This window comes from Salvelinus sp. IW2-2015, linkage group LG15 (assembly GCF_002910315.2).
Source record: "Salvelinus sp. IW2-2015 linkage group LG15, ASM291031v2, whole genome shotgun sequence".
Lineage (NCBI taxonomy): Eukaryota > Metazoa > Chordata > Actinopteri > Salmoniformes > Salmonidae > Salvelinus > Salvelinus sp. IW2-2015.
The window spans coordinates 27,549,077-27,569,984 of NC_036855.1; the positions used below are offsets into that span (position 1 = coordinate 27,549,077).

Sequence of the window (20,908 nt, forward strand, 5' to 3'; positions counted from 1 at the left end):
AAAGAGGGGGAGGCTTGCAAGCCGAAACACCATCCCAACCGTGAAGCACGGGGGTGGCAGCATCATGTTGTGGGGGTGATGTGCTGCAGGAGGGACTGGTGCACTCACAAAATAGATGGCGTCATGAGGAAGGACAATTATGTGGATATATTGAAGCAACATTTCAAGACATCAGTCAGGAAGTTAAAGCTTGGTTGCAAATGGGTCTTCCAAATGGACAATGACCCCAAGCATACATCCAAAGTTGTGGCAAAATGGCTTAAGGACAACAAAGTCAAGGTATTGGAGTGGCCATCACAAAGCCCTGACCTCAATCCTAAGAAATGTGTGGGCAGAACTGATAAAAGCGTGTGCGAGCAAGAAGGCCTACAAACATGACTCAGTTACACCTGTCCCCCACCCTGACTGTTGGTTCATCATGCAGAGGCTGTAGATAAGCCAGATTTAGACATTGCATGTAATTTAACAGTGCCAMTTCACGCCATGCTGTTCATCTAAATAATTTATTATAATTTARWGGTTTCTCTCAGTTATGTATCTTGGAAAAGGGGAGTGGTTTTAGTCCGCAAATCTCTGTAACCGGGTTCCCGCAATTCAACCCTGTACAAAACCAATCTGATTTTACATAAGGACACAGCCCCCACCAGCAGCACAGCCAGTACACACKCTGTATACAATATTCTATACATCGCCTGGCCTGGCTTATTCCACCACTTAACTGGACATTAAGTCAGATATGTCATATCCTGCACAGACATGTTTACTAACAGCTCTAATTGCACCCCACCCCACCCTGTTCTCTCTATACATCGCCATGGGAATACAAACAGGCCAATCAGAGGCAATCAGGAAGAAGAGGGTAATTTATTATTTTCTTACAAATCACTGCTTCCACAGTTTAGAACGTAAACAATGTAAACCAAGATGGCCAAAAAGGGTAGAAGCCAGGTTAGGMCCCAGCAAAATAATAGTGGAGGACGCCATACTGGTAAAACATCTGCTTATCACAATAATTCAAACGAAATGCCAAGAAAARTGTAGGCTATTACAATATTATTTGTCATTACCGCATGTCAGAGGCATGAAACATTTACAAATGGTCTTGAAAATAGGTGGTATACGCTCCAAAATGCGATGTGGTTCAATGCGAACACTGACATTTTGCCAAGGCAGAGATGAGTGGCCGACACCGAGACACGRGCAGACAGCAMTTGACYCTGATTGACAATAGCTGAATGTCATTACACTTTGTGGTGTTTTGTGTTAACAGATCTCTCTTTCCATTCACCAAGTTTGGAGGCTGGAAATACGTTGCGAGTGGATGAACGTGCTCAGGTAGCCTAGTAAAGGAGGGTGGGGTAAGTTGAGCCCAAGGGGTAAGTTGAATCACCCTTGTTRCTAGGAAACCATACACAAAATGTATCAATTGACCAAATATTTAAGTCGAGGTCATCATTTCACGGAGTCTGTGAACGAAGATTACCACATGGAAGAAGTGGTAAGCAAGTAAGGTCCAAAACCAGATMTTTACAAAGTCAAATMAATGTATTGTGTTAAAGTTTTCATGATYCTTGTATCTAAACCAAAGTAGATAKTTTTAAGATTGTTCTATACATCAGTTGGGGTCTCTATAATCTTCAATATGAGGCCATAAACCTAGCATGAAAGTGCATCCTTGTAGCTGTGTGTGCTACAGTCAAAATGTTTGCCTTGGGGTAAGTTGAGCAAATTGAAGTGTGTTCTTCCTGGGCATAATGCATGGCATTATCTGGYATATGAAGTAAAAACAGGACCTGTGTTTAAAAAAGTACAAAGTYTTAGGTGTTAAGCCTGTTTAAAATATGCTTAAAATGGTTAAAAGACAAAAAAGCGATTGTGATTGTGTTGAATTTTCTTTGTAAATTAAGATAGACATGGTTTTAAAAAGGTAGAGGTAATATTTTATTCAGTACATACATTTGTAGGCGGCTTAACGTACCCTGTCCCGTGGCTCAACTTACCCCATTAATTTATTACCTAGGACCTAGTTAATTAACCCTATGAGAGCATCCTAGAACCTAGTTAACCCTATGAGAGCATCCTAGGACCTAGTTAACCCGATTGAGAGCATCCTAGAACCTAGTTAACCCTATGAGAGCATCCTAGGACTTAGTTAACCCTATGAGAGCATCCTAGAACCTAGTTAACCTTGAGAGCATCCTAGGACCTAGTTAACCCATGAGAGCATCCTAGAACCTAGTTAACCCTATGAGAGCATCCTAGACCTAGTTAACCCTATGAGAGCATCCTAGACTAGTTAACCCTATGAGAGCATCCTAGGACCTAGTTAACCCTATGAGAGCATCCTAGACCTAGTTAACCCTATGAGAGCATCCAGTGCTGCAGTAGCTACTCACCTCAGCCTCCTTCTGCAGGAGAATCTGGTCTTTGTCCATCATATCCTCCTCCACAGCTCTGTAGGGAACGTTTAAGGGAACATATTAACTACTGTAATATAGTAGTCTCAGCCCAGACAGAGTGTTGTGTTGTGTGTGGTGTGGTGTGTGTGTGTGTGTGTGTGTGTGTGTGTGTGTGTGTGTGTGTGTGTGTGAGAGATAGAAACACTGCAGATAGGAGACTGACCTGCCAGGTCTCTTCAGTCTCTCTGAACGGAAGTTCTCGTAGTGCAGGTCCTGAGTGACCTCCTGAAGGTCCTGCATGTGGGTGCTGGAAACATACACAACCATCACACATTTCAATATCACAATTTGGCTTGTGCAAACCCCCATAAAACCCACTAGACTAGACTACTACACTGAGCAACAGATGGACATACTTGAAGTTCTCTGTTCAACCACTAAGTGGGAGTATAGTAATACATATCCAACATAAGTAAGAGCATAAGAGCATGCATAGATTACTTTTGCATTTAGTCTAAATCAGGGGTACACCAAATAAAAATGTGATTCACATTCTTTTCTTTCTCCACATTTTCAAACYTATATATTTTCCAACGGGGCTATACATTTGGGTGAGTTTTTTCTCTCGCCTGAGTAGCCTCGTTTTACTGCCAAAAATAAAATTTAACCATCTAGTGTTCAGTGAAATAACAACACAATGTCAAATACAGGTAGCCTAGTCAAATAATTAACATCCAATCACATTAACTGTTACTCTCTCGCGGGAATTCCACTAACGGTTCGTGTATAGCCAAACGTAGCTGCTGCTCATTCCGTTTGCTCGAAAATTGATAAATTGTTTAAAAAAAGTAAGGCCCGTGTCCATAGAGACACATACCAGCTCTACTGGTAGAACTGCTACTACCAGRAGTACTACACCTGCACCTGTCGACYACACAAGTTGTTCTGCTTCCACGAGCACATCCAATGCTAGCATCAGTAATTCTACATTTGTTGTTAGCCCAGCTAGCATGGACACTGACATTTGTGAATCTGACGCAGCCGAAGAGCTACTGCCTCCTTACCCGGGAAAGCACCGAACAACCGACAGGGACGTTGGACCATCGAAGAGGCACAAATAWGATGAGAACTACATTGATTGGGGGTTCACTTATATTGGGAGTAGTGCCTTCCCTCAGCCACAGTGTGTTGTATGTGCAAAAGTACTGCCTCACAACTCGATGAAACCTTCACTCTTGCGCAGACATTTAGAAACAAAACATGCCAATTTAAAAAAMAAGCCACYGGACTTTTTTGAGCYAGAATTAAGACGACTTTCAAGTAGTAAGACATGTACAAAAGCAACAGATACCATTAATAAGAAGGGGCTAGAAGCGTCTTATATGGTGGTACTGAGTGGCTAGGTCAGGCAAGCCCCATACTATTGTGGAGGACTTCATTCTTCCTGCTGCCGCGGATATGGCTGGAACAATGCTGGGGGGAAAGGCCCAAAAAACTATACAGACAATGCCTTCATCAAACAACACTGTTTCACYACGTATCAGTGACATGGCAGGAGATGTTTCGAAACAATTACTGCTTCGCATACAAGCCAGTGAATTCTATGCGTTACAGCTGGATGAGTCAACAGACGTGGCGGGCCTGGCACAGCTCCTGGTATATGTCCGTTACGTTTATGGGGGGTGAATTAAGGAAAACATCTTCTGGAAACCAGGAGAGGATATTTTTTAAGTACTGGACAGCTTTGTGACATCAAATGGACTTTGGTGGTCAAGATGTGTTGGTATCTGTACTGATGGCGCAAAAGCCATGACAGGGAGACATAGTGGAGTGGTAACGTGCATGCAAGCAGTTACTCCCGACGCCACTTGGGTACACAGCKGAATTCACCGAGAGGCTCTTGCTACCAAGGGAATGCCTGACAGCTTGAAATATGTTTTGGACACTACAGTGAAAATGGTTCACCTTGTTAAAACAAGGCCCCTGAACTCTTGTGTATTTTCTGCACTATGCAATGATATGGGCAGTGACTATGTAACGCTTTTACAACATACAGAYGTGCGCTGGTTATCAAGGGGCAAAGTATTGACACKAGCTTAAAGTTTTCTTTACTGACCATGATTTTCACTCGTCTGACCACTTGCATGATGACGAGTTTCTCACGCGACTGGCCTATCTGGYTGAAGTTTTTTRTRGCCTGAATGATCTGAATCTAGGATTACAGGGACTCTCCGCAACTATATTCAATGTGCGGGACAAAATTGAGGCTATGATTAAGAAGTTGGAGCTCTTCTGTCTGCATTAACAAGGACAACACACAGGTCTTTCCATCACTGTATGATTTTTTGTATGCAAATGAACTCAAACTTACYGACAATGTCAAATGTGATATAGCGAAGCACCTGAGTGAGTTGGGTGCTCACTTACGCAAGTACTTTCCCGAAATGGATGACACAAACAACTGYATTCGTTATCCCTTTCATGCCCTGCCTCCAGTCCACTTACCGATATCTGAACAAGAGAGCCTCATCGAAATTGCAAGAAGCGGTTCTGTGAAAATTGAATTTAATCAGAAGCCACTGCCAGATTTCTGGATTGGGCTGCGCTCAGAGTACCCTGCCTTGGCAAATTGCGCTGTTAAAACACTGATGCCCTTTGCAACCACGTACCTATGTGAGAGTGGATTCTCGGCCATCACTAGCATGACAACTAAATATAGGCACAGACAATAAGGTTTTATATGTAAGATGGTTAATTAAATAAAGAGCAAAATGATTGATTATTATTATATTATTATTTGTGCCCTGGTCCTATAAGAGCTCTTAGTCATTTCCCAAGAGCCGGGTTGTAACAAAACTCGCACTCATTCGTATATTTAATAAATGTATTGTATAGTGTGTGTGTGTGGCAGGCTTACAATGATGGCAAAAAACAACATTTGAGAGTGCGCTGACCCTAGTGCTAGAGGGGYTACACAGCTGGAGGTTGAATGTTTGAAGGGGTACGCATTGCGTTGTCATGGTGACTTACACAAGCATGGTGCGTAGTTTGAGGAAGTCGTTGTGCTCGGGGTTCTCCACCTCTACGACCCCCCAGGGGTAGAGACGACCTCTGATCTTCTTTCCTTTCACCTCAATCAGCTGGTTTGAACCAATCACAGAAAACGGAATGCTCGCCTGAGAGAGGGAGACGAGAGGGGAGAGGGGGAGGAGTAGAGAGACATGGATGCAAGGGTAAAGAAGACAAGGGGATAGAAAGAGGATACAGAGTGGGAGGAGTGTGAAAACAGAGGGATGCAGAGATAGAGGGATCAGGGAAGGAGAGATAGGTGGAGAAGAGAATAGGAGAATGATGGTTATTGAAGATGAGTGGAATCTACTAGAGCAGGGGTGTCCAACTCATTCCATGGAGGGCCTAGTGTCTGCTGCTTTTAGTTTTTTCCTTTCAYTTAAGACCTCGACAACCAGGTGAGGGGAGTTCTTTGCTAATCAGTMACCTTAATTCATCAATCAAGTACAAGGGAGGAGCAAAAACCCACAGACATTCGGCGCTCCATGGAATGAGTTTCACACGTGTACGTACTAGAGTAAGGAAAAATGACTGGATCGTTTACGTTTGACATAAAGCCCATTCAAAAGATCAACGGGTCAGTTTCAATAGTATGATTCTCACCCATTCTAAAACCCAGTGGTTAAGAGAAAAATGACATAACAGTGGTTCTACGTCACTCCCAGTCCCATTCAGTAATGGTGTTTCTCCCTGAGTTTATTTCTCTTAGTTGGTGTTAGTATTTTTACAWCCCAAATGGCACCCTATTCCCTTTATAGTGCACTACTTTCTTTTGACTAGGGCCCTTAGAACTCTGGTCAAAAGTAGTGCATTATATAGGGAGTAGTGTGCCATTTGGGACGCAATCTTTCTGTGTGTGTCGTACCTTCAGTATTCGTGTCTGCTCCTTGAATTCCTCATCCTCATCTGAGTCAGCGTCTGGCAGTTGGTAGATCCTGATGCCATGCTCTGCAATCTCATCCAGGATCTACCAATACAGAAACACACAGGATCAATACAGTCTTAACCCCGCCGTGACCTTATGACCTCTCACATTTCCTCAGGTCAATCCCCATCCGCTTCCCAGTTGAATAACTTGTCCCTAGGCGTTGATCTAAGGTCAGTGTTGCAATCTGTGCCTAAGGGCAACCTGTACCCGGAGGCCGGAGCCGCCCAGCAGCAATCCCTCTCATCTGAACCTTTCAGTTTTGGATGGCTGTCATGTTGGGCTGAGAGACAATCAATCCCACAGTAGGACATGAACATGCTCCCTCTGCAACATAATGAGACTGTCACTGCTGTCTGTTAGTCAGGCCTCTCCTCCCTCTGTTCTCGCTCTCCTCTCTTCTGTGTCACTGTTTCAGACATGGCKCAGCCTCCATGACAGGAGTGGGATTCTGGACATGCCATTTCTCTTTTCCCTCTTGTTACTTCTAGTTTTACCCACTTGCCCCGGGGGAGCAGGGGGGGTGTCTAACAGTCATAAGAAAAGTTCTCCCCTCTCCTTTGTTCAACCCCCAGCGGTGAAGCAACAACACAAAGGCCTTTCTTCACCAGTATCTAGTGGACAGATGGAAATATTTATTATTTTATAAATCAAAAGGTGTATTTTCTGTTTTCTCAAGAGCAAAATTGAATTAACAATGCATGAGTGTTGCATAAAGTGTTGTTTTCCTGACATTTTTGGGGGCTTTCATGTAATCTATAAAGGACAGTATGGAGAGAGGCAGGAGTCCAGGATGTGAGAGCACATTTTTCCTGTAGAGCAGGCCACTGTTCCAGCTCCTGTTATGGCTGTGGGTTGTTTTCTCAGCGCGCTCAGAGCAGAGTGTGTGTGATAGGGTCTGTGTGGGGAGTGGAGGGTGTTGTTAAGGACCACATCTGAAAGCAAACAGACTTATGGGACCCGGAGGAGAGCGTGGCACAGGACCAGACCCTCTCCCCATCGCACACACATGCAAGTTCCCACACAGAACGGACAAGTATCAGTTTGGTGGGATAGGACTGGGAGTTTTGAGGAACATGACACAGAGGGGCAAAAAAAAAGGATTAGACACAACAGCAGGAAAAAAGTAACAAACAAAACTGGTTATGTAAAAAAAATCCACAGCTATGAGGAAAATGAAGAAACATGCAGAAAAACATGTTTTTGAATGTATCAGAGATGGGAGGGATACAGAAGTAGCCTCCTACAAAACCACAGATACGACAAACAATACACTCAACAACTAACTATTATAGCACAAGGATGAGAAGTGATATCAGTGGGAGATTTACGAGAGGGCTGGAGTTAGGAATTCACCTAAAAACAGAATGTTAAGTCATGGAATCCAACCACTCAACAGGTGTTTGGACATGTTTCCCAACCTGCTTAACCTAATAACTATTTACCTGGAATTTACACTACCATCTATTTACAGCAGCCTGARTTAACCAACCACACCTGTAATCACTAGCTTCAGCAGTGATGAGGTGTTCATACCACTGCCTGGTCTAAATACGTCTAAATTAGACAAATATAGCACACACAACCGATGCCATGTCAATTGTAGTTTTTATCCTATTTATACATCTTAACACTTTAAAGCAGGGATCATCAACTAGATTCAGTCGCGGGCCGATTTTATCTTGAGGGGTGTGGTGGTATGTGCCAGGCGCACCGGTTTGAGTGTGTCAAGAACTGCAACGCTGCTGGGTTTTTCATGCTCAACAGTTTCCCGTGTGTATCAAGAATGGCCCAGCATCCAAAGGACATCCAGCCATCTTGACAACTGTGGGAAGCATTGGAGTCAATATAGGCCAGCATCCCTTTGGAATGCTTTCAAGTCCATGKCCTGAGAAATTGAAGCTGTTCTGAMGGCAAAAGGAGGTGCAACTCAATATTAGGAAGGTGTTCCTCATGTTTTGTCTATCTCTATTATGTGTAGGAATACTTTGGAACAGATTTCCTCAAATAAAATCACTTGGAGCTTATTTGCTGGTGTTTTTACAGTKTTTCATGTCCAAAAATAAACATTTAAAATAAATATATGTAACAGTGCCTTCAAAAGCATTCATACTCCTTGACTTATTCCACATTTTGTTGTGTTACAGCCTGAATTCAAAATTGATTCAATATTTTCTCCTCCATCTACACACCCCATAATGACAAAGTGAAAACATATTTTTAGAAATTTTAGCAAATGTATTAAAAATGAAATACAAAAATATCTAATTTACGTAAGTATTCACACCCCTAAATACATGTTAGAATCACATTTGGCAGCTATTACAGCTGTGAGTCTTTCTGGGTAAGTCTCTAAGAGCTTTGCACACCTGGATGGTACATTATTTTATTTTTTTAAATTCCAAGCTCTGTCAAGTTGGTTGTTGATCATTGCTAGTCAGCCATTTTCAAGTCTTGCCATAGATTRTCAAGCCGATATAAGTCAAAACTGTAATTAGGCCACTCAGGAACAATCAATGTCATKTTGGTAACAACTCCAGTGTATATCTGGCCTTTTGTTTTAGGTTATTGTCCTGCTGAAAGGTGAATTTGAAAGCAGACTGAACAAGGTTTTCCTCTAGGATCTTGCCTGTGGTTAGCTCCATTTCCATTTATTTTTATCCCAATAAACTCCCTAGTCCTTGCCGATGACACACATACCCATAACATGATGCAGCTACCACCATGCTTGAAAACATGAAGAGTGGTACTCAGTGATGCATTGTGTTGGATTTGCCCCAAATGTAACGCTTTGTATTCAGGACATAAAGTACATTTCTTTGCCACATCTTTTGCAGTTTTACTTTTACTTATTTACTTTACTTAGTGCCTTATTGCAAACAAGATGCATGTTTTGGAATATTTGTATTCTGTACAGCCTTCCTTCTTTTCATTTAGGCTAGCATTGTGGCGTAACTACAATATTGTTGATCCATCCTCAGTTTTCTCCCATCACAGCCATTAAACTCTTAACAGTTTTAAGGTCACTATTGGCCTAATGGTGAAATCCCTGAGCGGTTTCCTTGCTCTACGGCAACTGAGTTAGGAAGGATGCCGGTATCTTTGTAGTGACTGGGTGTATTGATACACCATGCTCAACTGGATATTCAATGTCTGCTTTTTTTTTTACCCATCTAGCAATCGGTGCCCTTCTTTGCAAAGCATTGGAAAACCTACCTGGTCTTTGTGGTTGAATCTGTGTTTGAAATTCATTGCTTGTCTGAGGGACCTTACAGATAATTGTATGCGTGGGGTACAGATAGTGATAAAAAAAAGAATGTTAAACACTATTATTGCACACAGTCAGACCATGCAACTTATTATGTGACTTGTTTAGCAAATTTGTACTCCTGAACTTATTAAGGCTTGCCATAACAACAGTATTGAATACTTCTTCACTAAAGACATTTCAGCTTTTCATTTTGAATTACTTTATAAAAATTCCTAAAAACATATTTCCACTTTGACATTATGGGATATTGTGTGWAGGCCAGTAACACAAAATCTTGACCATGCTCTTACACCAACCTCTCTCCTTACTGTCTAGCTAGCCTGCTGATTACAGTTCTGTGCTGTAATTGGCAGAGAGAAAGGGAATACGGGGTCAATATTCTGACCCTCCGCCTCACTCTCTTAGTCTGTCTATCTCTCTCTGCCTCTCCTTCTGTGTCTGTTTCTCTGCCGCTCTTTCTATCTGCCTAGCCCTCTCTCTCTGCCTCCCACTTTACCTCTCTCTCTCTCTCTCTCGCTGTGTTTGAGTTGGCAGGTCAGGTCTCTAGTAACAATAGCACAAAGGGCTCTTCCTCAGTATTAATTAGAAAAGTGAGAGCCTCTGATTTGAAGGCTTAATTTGTTTTGATACGTGTTATCAAATGACTGTGTGTTAGTGAAGGCTAGTGGAGGCGGAAAAATTCCCCTTGGGGGTAATAAACGATAAGGGCGGGGAGAGACATTCTTACTTTATGGGGTATTATGGAGGCAGTGGATATGAGAAGTTTAAAAACAATGCTTCTGTCCCAAATGGCATCCTATTCCCTATATAGTGCACTACTTCTGACCAGAGCCCTATATGCAATATGCAATATGCAACAATACAATACAAAATACTTTAGTTCCTTTAGCATCACGTCCAATATAGCACTCTTCTATATTTAATATAGGAACAGAGGGAACATTGAGTCATTTAGGTCAAGTAAGCCTCCAACCACACTAACAGAAGCAATATGCCTGTTTCTCACTACAAACCCCTTATTACAAGGGGTTACACCAGCGAATAACACAATACAATAATATTTTCATATGGTTTACTCATAAACATAACCTCAAAGTAAACCCAGTATGAAAACACCCACAACAGAGTATGACTATCATAGCCACAAACCAGTTGAAAAACAGCCACAAACACACAGCTGGGTTAAGTGTTACTTAAGTGTGTAAGTAAGTGTTACTTACTTACACATTACACCTAGCTACAGTACGAGTACAAATGGCCACAGACCATAAGTGTTTAGCTAAACAGTCCCAWACTCTGTGGCAGTTACCATTATGGCACCCTATTCCCTATGGGCTCTGGTCAAAAGTAGTGCACTATAAAGGGCATAGGGTACAATTTGGGAGTTATCCTGTGTAATCAGTTACAGACCACAGCCCTGTCTGTCCACCTGGCACTGCTCCTGGTCTGACTCAGCAGAAACAGCCTGTTCAGGTCTGTCATTGTGGACTGTTTGTCCCCACTAAACAACTAGTCCACCAGGGAACAATACTTGGAAGTGAAAATATACACTGAAGCAAAGTCTAACGAAATCAACAATGCAAAGCGAAAAAGCTCAATGAGAAAAACAATCGAATGGCATCTTATCGACCCGGGGCGAGGAGGGCAAGGCATTGGGAGCCCAGAGAGCTCACCAAGTCTATGCTGGGAACCTTGATATAAGCTTTATGTAACATTACAGACCAAAGCCTCTAGAGCCACTGTAAAAAAGCTATCCAATACACAATGAAGTTGACAACAACATAATAATAACATATTAGAACAACAACAAATGGATTATTGTTTTGTTTTACAACTGACTGGGCTCACACACATTACACATCTAACGTGGGAGTCAGTGGGTGGACAAAACGCTGACTCCTTGTTAGATTCCACGAGGTCCCTCACTCAAAAACAACTTTAATTCAAAACTGAATTTGTTAACTTTAAATCCAAAATGATTTAGTCTTTCCAGGAAATGTCTTGAGACTAACCCTCCTGCTGCCCCCATGGAGTCAGCGGGTGTGACAGAGCCCCAACAATACTCACTCTGAGGSGAGCAGACTAAGGGTGTTAGACCCCAACACCACTCCCTCTCTGCAGTCTCAGCTCTTGGGCTGAAATAAGCTGGCGTCAGATGGACAGCAGGAGAGAGAGAGCGAGAGAGCGAGAGAGCGAGAGAGCGAGAGAGAGAGAGAGAGAGAGAGAGGAGCGAGATGGCCATGGAGAGGGTACACCAGCCTTTCAACATTACACAACTAGCCTCTCTGACTCCATGTCCCTGCTTCATCTATAGCCCCCATGGACCCTTACCCCTGGGCCTAGGAAGCTCCAGGTAATCCTGTAGGAATCATATACTCAGACATAGGGCTCTGGCCAAAAGTATTGCACTATATAGGGAATAGGGTGCCATCTGGGACGCATCCTCATACAGACATCCTGATGCCTGCACCATACTCTAGCTGCCCAGACAGTAATGTACTGTAGCATGCAGGTGTACAGGTGCCCTGGCTAACAGAGCTCCTCACAGCTCTGCCTTGGAAAACAAAGTAGCTTTCTTATTTCTTTCACATTAGAAATGAAAGCGGTGAAGCAACGAGTGACTCGTTCTGAAAGAGCACTTAAACAAAGACATCAAATCGGCATTCCTGACCTAGTCACTGGACCATTAGAGCCGAGGTCCTTCCTGTAATTACTGTACCAGGCAGACTGGACAGGCCCTGGTGGGTCTGCCCAGCCAGGGGGCATGGGAGTGAAGGGGGGCAGACAGTTACCAAGGTAACTGGTGGGATTAACGCTTAATACAAAAAAGGCAACGGAATTAAAGTGCACCCCCCCCCTTCTCGACTGATCCAGACCACCCACCTCAACCTATGATCACAGAGAGTGAAGGAGAGTACAATATACAGTATTAATTAAGCCATGTAGTAATGTACTGTTATTATGCTATAATCACCAAAGACCATGTCAGTTTAAGAGTTTGAAAGGAGTCTGGTCTGTCTGGTTCTGGTTGTCACAGTGCAGTTTCACAGTTTCAAAAGAGGTTGAACATAKATGTTTTACAATCAAAGAAGAAACTTTTAAACTAGTATCATTACTTATATTATTAGTCTCTTAAACTAATAAATAGATTGTGTCTTTCTTTAGAAGGGGTGTCGGGCAGGTCACTTCAGACGGTGACCGTAAGATGTTCCAAATGCAAGGAAACTGGCTGTTATCTCACTGTAAAAGGCCTGTTCCTAATCCACTCCTGAAGAGGTATTTGTGTGTTGAAGTCATTTTCTCTCCATGGAGGGAAACATATATTTATTGTTTTAAATTCTGCAGAAGCGCAGGCATGCCCTGACACAATGACTGCACTAGGGCAGAAAAATAAATACACCTGTGTCCCAGGGKGGAAAGGGACTGGGCAARGACCACACAGACACACACACACACACAGCAGAGAGGGCTGAGTAAGGATGAGGTCATCATCACTGTTCACCAAGTATTTGTGATGGAAAATACCCATTAGAAGCTTAGAGGTGAAGGAGAAACAGTGCAGGACTTGAGGAGGCAAGACAAGGTATTTGGCTAACTCCACCACTGAATGCTAGTATCCAGATCATTGAGGCTAATGCTTGGCTAAGACAACTAAAGTGTATGTAGGACTGACTGGCTAGCTATACCTTAGCAGCTCGCTGACTAGCTAACTGTACTCCACTGCAACTGTATGAGCCTGGAGACTGAGGTACACTAAGCTACCAGCATAGGTGCCTGAGCAATGGAGCAAACGGAGCAGCTGCACCCCCACTTTCAAAATAGGGGTGTAAACATGTTTTTGCACCCCCACTTTAACAGAAAATTATCATGATCCATTGAGTAATTTGTGATTAGTAATGTTTTGAGCTACTCTGTATTACTCCGGTATTAGTTACAGTTGAAGTCAGAAGTTTACATACACCTTAGCCAAATACATTTAAACTCAGTTTTTCAAATTCCTGACATTTAATCCTAGTACAAATTCCCTGTCTTAGGTCAGTTAGGATCACCACTTTATTTTAAGAATGTGAAATGTCAGAATAATAGTAGAGAGAATTATTTATTTCAGATTTTATTTATTTCATCACATTCCCAGTGGGTCAGAAAGTTTACATACACTCAATTAGTATTTGGTAGCATTGCCTTTAAATTGTTTAACTTGGGTCAAACGTTTCGGGTAGCCTCCACAAGACTCCCACAATAAGTTGGTGAATTTTGGCCCATTCCTCCTGACAGAGCTGTTGTAACTGTGTCAGGTTTGTAGGCCTCCTTGCTCGTACATGCTTTTTCAGTTCTGCCCACAAATTTTCTATAGGATTGAGGTCAGGGCTTTGTGATGGCCACTCCAATACCTGACTTTGTTGTCCTTAAGCCATTTTGCCAGAACTTTGGAAGTATGCGTTGGGTCATTGTTCATTGGAAGACCCATTTGCAACCAAGCTTTAACTTCCTGACTGATGTCTTGAGATGTTGCTTCAATATATCCACATCATTTTAATTCCTCATGATGCCGTCTATTTTGTGAAGTGCACCAGTCCCTCCTGCAGCACATCACCCCGACAACATGATGCTGCCACCCCCGTGCTTCACGGTTGGGATGGTGTTCTTCGGCTTGCAAGCCTCCCCCTTTTTCCTCCAAACATAACGATGGTCACTATGGCCAAACTGTTCTATTTTTGTTTCATCAGACCAGAGGACATTTCTCCAACAAGTACAATCTTTGTCCCCATGTGCAGTTGCAAACCGCAGTCTGGCTTTTTTATGGCGGTTTTGGAGCAGTGTGTCACGCCCTGACCTTAGAGATCCTTTTTATGTCTCTATTTTGGTTGGTCAGGGCGTGAGTTGGGGTGGGCATTCTATGTCTTGGTTCTATGTGGTCTATTTCTATGTGTTTGGCCGGGTGTGGTTRTCAATCAGAGGCAGCTGTCTATCGTTGTCTCTGATTGAGAACCATACTTAGGCTGCCCTTTTCCRTCTTTCTGTGTGGGATCTTGTTCTTTGTTTGTGTGCCGCTAGGTTGCTGTTCGGTCGTCGTAATCTTTATTGTTTTGTTGTGTCGTAGTTTCACTTCGTGATTAAAATTATGTGGAACTCAAAGAACGCTGCGCCTTGGTCTCATTCTTCCCAGGACGATCGTTACACAGTGGCTTCTTCCTTGCTGAGCGGCCTTTCAGATTATGTTGATATAGGACTCGTTTTACTGTGGATATAGATACTTTTGTACCTGTTTCCTCCAGCATCTTCACAAGGTCCTTTGCTGTTGTTCTGGGATTGATTTGCACTTTTCGCACCAAAGTACATTAATCTCTAGGAGAGTACATTCATCCATCCTGAGCGGTATGACAGCTGCGTGGTCCCATGTTTATACTTGCGTACTATTGTCTGTACAGATGAACATGGTAACTTCAGGCGTTTGGAAATTGCTCCCAAGGATGAACCAGACTTGTGGAGGTCTTTTTTCTGAGATCTTGGCTGATTTCTTTTGATTTTGCCATAATGTCAAGCAAAGAGGCACTGAGTTTGAAGGTAGGCCTTGAAATACATCCACAGGTACACCTCCAATTGACTCAAATGATGTCAATTAGCCTATCAGAAGCTTCTGAAGCCATGACATCATTTTCTGGAATTTTCCAAGCTGTTTAAAAGGCACAGTTAACTTAGTGTATGTAAACATCTGACCCYCTGGAATTGTGATACAGTGAATTATAAGTGAAATAATCGGTCTGTAAACAATTGCTGGAAAAATGTATTGTGTCATGCACAAAGTAGATGTCCGAACCGTTTCTTGTTAACAAGAAATGTGTGTAGCGGTTGAAAATACGAGTTTTAATGACTCCAACCTCAGTGTATGTAAACTTCCGACTTCATCTGTAGGTACACCCTTCTAGTACCGGACCCCCTTTTCCTCCACAACTGCCTGAATTCTTCAGGGCATTTTACAAGGTGTTGGAAATGTTCCACAGGGATGTTGGTCCATGCGGACGCYATGGCATCACATAGCTGCTGCAGATTGGAAGGCGGTACATTCATGCTGCGAACGGCCCCTTCCATCTCATCCCAAAGATGCTCTATTGGGTTGAGGTCTGGGGACTGCACATGTTCCAGGCGATGTTCTTCTACTCCTCAATTGTCCAGTGTTGGTGACTGCGTGCCCCCTGGAGCCGCTTCTTCTTGTTTCTAGCTGATAGCAGTGGAACCCGGTGTGGTCGTCTGCTGCAATAGCCATCCGTGACAAGAATCGACAAGTTGTGCGTTCCAAGATGCCGTTCTGCACATCACTGTTGTAAAACTTGTATGTTTATTGTGCTATAGRGTGATATAAACAGAATTCAATATAATTCCAATACAAGAACCCAAATGTCGCCCCTGGTTATAACTACATATCAGTATGTATCATCATAGAAATAAATAACCATAGAAATAGAATGTAGGCACTTGGTAGCCTATTGCTTTTCCTGGTTGTAAATGGAACTGTACGTATTGGACGTACATGTTTATGGTAGYCCGGGATTACTTAATTGAATACTTGGGTGAGCCGAATTTGATCCACAGAAGTGCCATATCACAACGTGTTGCTGAACTCATAAGCTGCGTGATTTCCTATGTTTGAAGCGGGCCTATAGGCCTGTTTATTTGGCAAGACAGCTTGTTGCATCTCACTGTAGTAGGCTATGTTTTAGTTATTTGCATTCGCCTTGTGCTTACTGRGTTTGTTTACTGTTAATGTAACTAGCCTAGATTGTGTAATGCCTTTATTGATCTGATATATGTTTATAGGCCAAGTAAGCCTACCGCTGTTATGTTCTGTTCACATTCATTCGATCGCATTCACAGTTGTGTCAGTATTCTAAGCCAAACTGCTTTTCAGTATTTTTGTTTGCATGAATAACTAGGCTACTACTTTCAGCATTTAGTTTGTATTGTTTTGGTAAGACAGCTGTGTGTACAACTGTATTCACATAGGCTGTTTGTAATAGCTGAATTACCCTTGTAGCCTCTATTCCTTGCAAAAATGGCCTTGCTTTAGTGTGTAAGGCACTGTCCATTGTGCTGATACTGTGCAGATGGGCTACAGATTTTGTGCCAACCTGTCACTTCAAAAGCACTCAATGGTCTCAGAGTCTCGGCATTTGAACTTTATGTTTATTGTGATATAGCATGATAAGCAGAATTCAATATGATTCCAATGGAAGAACCCCCAAAAATTGTGCCCCCTCACCGATTTCAACTGCCCCCTTAGTCACTTTAGGCCTATCCTGGCACCGGGTCTGTATGCTTGGCTTGGTCTACCATTTTTGGYTTAAATATGTATGCTGTTCATCTTAAACATTTTCATGGTGGCAGCACTTCAAACAACGGCGCCAAGAAAAGTTAAGACCCCCCCAGGATCCCTGTAGGGCTGTAGTCGAGCTAGTTCACACAGTAGCAGCAGGGCTGAGAGGACTGAGGATTCATGGGGGAGTCGACAGGAGCGAGACAATGACGGGAAAGCTGTGACAGCACCACAGGCTGTGGCCTGGGTGAAATATGGCAGCTGCATGGCCAAACTGCCTTCCGTGAGAACAGGAGTGGACGGGGGAGAGAGAAGGGGAGAGGGCTGAACAATTGGTTGTCCCCTGGCTCAGTGCAAGAATAGAACCCCTCTCTGACCTCTTCCTCCCTTCAAAATACAGAGGCCATGTACTGTCTCAGAGTACTAAACTTCTAGTAGCAGTTGCAGTCAAATACCCAACTCAAGTGCTACTATACAGATACAGCAGGTTAGTGAGTATTAGCACTACATGCCAAAGTGGTGACACAACTCACTCAAGATAATTTAAAACCCATTGCTGAATAAACATTTGTATTCTCTTTTTCATATATCCGTCTAGAAATGCTAAATGTCCATTATAGCTGATATGCCAGAATTCTGTAATCTCATTTTATTTCAGTAGAATTGTCCTAGACAGGATTCAGTCTAAACCAGCTCCTGTATAAAGTCTGATCAGATAGCGAAGCAGTAGTGAGGTGGTTTATGAGTAAAGCCCCCCAGGGGCGAGCCAGGACAGCTCATAGGGCATATTTTCAGCTCATATAGCCTATTTCCTGTTTCTGTAGCATGATGTACAAGTACACCCCCTGGACAGGACACTAGTCTATCGCAGGCCTATCGCAAGGCCTTGCTGAGTGCCAAGCGAAGACGCATCAGGTCACATTTTTACAGCCTTTGGTATGACTCAGCCAGGGTTTGAACTCACAACCTTCCAAGCTGAGGTCAGACACTCTAACCACAAGGCCACTCAGTTGCAGTGTCACTGACACAGAGGATAAACTCTCCAATATATCCTGCTCAGGGCTACTTATGAGTTACAGACCACTGCWACCTCAGCCAGGGAAACGTAGGGTTACTTGCTTAACCCCGGTTCTATGAGAATATGAATGAGATATGTCACTTATGGGATATGCCTTAGGGCGGGTCACAAGCTCGAGGAATCCAATCACACTAGAGAACCGGGTTCGACCCCGGGCTATATCAAAACCGTCCGTGATCGGGAGTCCCAAAGGGCAGCGCACAATTGACCCAGTGTTGTCCGGGTTAGGGGAGGGTTTGGCAGTGTGGGCTTTACTTGGCTCATCGCGCTCTAGCGACTCCTTGTGGCGGGCCTAGCARCTGCAGGCTGACCTCGTCGTTAGGTGAACGGTGTTTCCTCCGACACATTGGACAGGTTTCCTGGTTAAGCGGGCGGGTGTTAAGAAGGGCGGTTTGGCGGGTCATGTATCGGAGGGCGCATGACTGGACCTTAACCTACCGAGCCCGTTGGGGAGTTGCAGTGATGAGATGAAATTGGGCAGAAAAAGGGGTAAATATAAGGTCCTACAGTTGACAGTGCATGTCAGAGCAAAAACCAAGCCACGAGGTCGAAGGAATTGTCCATAGAGCTACAAGACAGGATTGTTTTGAGGCACAGATCTGGGGAAGGGAATCAAAACATTTCTGCAGCATTCAAGGTCCCCAAGAACACACTGACCTCCATCATTCTTAAATGGAAGACGTTAGGAACCGCAAAGACTCTTCCTAGAGCTGGCCGCCCAGCAAAACTGAGCAATCGAGGAAGAAGGGCCTTGGTCAGGAAGGTGACCAAGATCCGATGGTCACTCTAACAGAGCTCCAGAGTTCCTCTGTGGAGATGAGAGAACCTTCCAGAAGGTCAACCATCTCTGCAGCACTCCACCAATCAGGCCTTTAAGATAGAGTGGCCAGATGGAAGCCACTCCTCAGTAAAAGGCACATGACAACCCGCATGGAGTTTGTCAAAAGTCACCTAAAYGACTCTCAGACCATGAGGAACAATATTCTCTGGTCTGATGAAACCAAGATTGAACTCTTTGGCCTGAATGCCAAGCATCACGTCTGGAGAGAAACCAGGCACCGCTCATCACCTGGCCAGTACCATCCCTACGATGAAGCATGGTGGTGGCAGAATCATGCTGGTGGGATGTTTTTCAGCGCAGGGACTGGGAGACTAGTCAGGATCGAGGGAAAGATGAACTGAACAAAGTACAGAGAGATACTTGATGAAAACCTGCTCCAGAGCGCTCAGGACCTCAGACTGGGGTGAAGGTTCACTTTCAACAGGACAACAACCCTAAGAACACAGCCAAGACAACGCATGAGTGGCTTCGGGACAAGTCTCTGAATGTCCTTGAGTGGCAGCCAGAGCCTGGACTTTGAACCCGATCAAACATCTCTGGAGAGACCTGAAAATAGCTGTGCAGCAACGCTCCCCATCCAACCTGACAGAGCTTGAAAGGATCTGCAGAGAAGAATGGGAGAAACTCCCAAAATACAGGTGTGCCTATGTAAATGTGATATTTTCAGTTTTTTTATTTGTAATAAATTTGCTAAAATATCTAAAACCTGTTTTTGCTTTGTCATTATGGGGTAGTGTGTGTAGATTGATGGGAAAAAACAATTTAATCAATTTTAGAATAAGGCTGTAACGTCACAAAATCCGAATGCACTGTAAGCAATATAGATAGCCTCCTGTTCAGGTTTAGCCCAGGACTGTATCAGGTTTGGTCACTAGATGTCCTTCATTGCACCTGTTTTGTACTTTTGCTTTTTCCAGTTGCTCTAATTATTGTTATGCCCTGATGTGTCGTTCCCTTGTTAGTATTTAAACCTGTGATGTCTAGTTCTTTGCCATAGTAGTTGTGTAAGTTAGCACCACGCACCCAGCCTTGTTGTGAACTATATTAGGTCTACTTAATTGGATTTTCCAAGTCTCTGGTTTTATAGTGCTTGTGTATTTTGAGTAGTTCTTTGAGGTTGTTTTTCCCTGCGTTTTAGCCACTATTGCTGGAGATTTCTTTGAATTTTGGAGGGATACTCCAATTCTGTGCCTCTTGCGCTTTATTTTGGACGTGGTGGATTTATATTTCTGCCTGGGAGATCTTGTCTCTTTATTAGATACCACCACTCTAGTCAACTGCAGAGTCATGATGGTCATCATCTTCTGGGTTCTGCCGACTATTTAGTCGACTTTCTCTCATCGGGGTCCTGACCACCTCCACTATCCAATTGGATAGCCGTTGACGAGAGAGGGGCCCACTCTTGCAGGGGGGCGCCCAAGACACGAAGAGTTGGTCACTCTTACAGCATGCTCTCGAGCTATTCAAGTAGATGCGCAAAGCGCGTACTGGGCAGAAATTGTGGAGACGCCCTTCTTCCGTAGGAAGGGAAGYGTGGTGGGTGGAAAACCACAAGCTCTAAGGTGAGACAATTGCCGCTGACCTTAGGTATAAAGGTGGGATTGGGTACCAACGTTACATTGGATAACCCTGGGTTGAACTGTAGGCACGAATGGTGTACTTACAGTGCAGCTCACTCACCGCTTTGTGGATGTAAGGGCAATCAGCCCTTAGAAGGAGAGATATTTCAACTCCATGCTTTCCAGCGGCTCAAAAGGTTGCTGAGAAATCACCTCAAGCACAATAGATAGATCCCAAGATGCGGCTAAAGGCTTGGAGACGGCGTAAGCAACGCGCTCCCTTCATGAAACGACATAACAGAGGGTGTTTCCCTATTGTGTTGTTSTTGAAGCCTATGTGACAGGCAGAGATAGCGGCTAGATAGACCTTAACAGCGGGGAACGCCTTCCCTCTGTCCAAAACAGGGGTGTCAAACMCAATCACCGCACAGGKAATATTGAAAAAACACAACTA

The 20,908-nt window shown here is 43.6% G+C and overlaps 1 protein-coding gene across 1 annotated transcript in view; it reads right to left on the reverse strand.

Moving 5' to 3' along the window:
* LOC111974221 (septin-2) overlaps nucleotides 1–20,908 on the reverse strand; it is a 32,581-nt gene that overhangs the window by 2,250 nt on the left and 9,423 nt on the right. The window contains exons 6-9 of the mRNA XM_024001873.2: nucleotides 6,334–6,435; nucleotides 5,430–5,575; nucleotides 2,623–2,706; nucleotides 2,397–2,454 (exon numbers count right to left, since the gene is read on the reverse strand). Coding sequence (XP_023857641.1) covers nucleotides 2,397–2,454; nucleotides 2,623–2,706; nucleotides 5,430–5,575; nucleotides 6,334–6,435 — 390 coding nt within the window. The remainder of the gene's footprint in view (nucleotides 1–2,396; nucleotides 2,455–2,622; nucleotides 2,707–5,429; nucleotides 5,576–6,333; nucleotides 6,436–20,908) is intronic.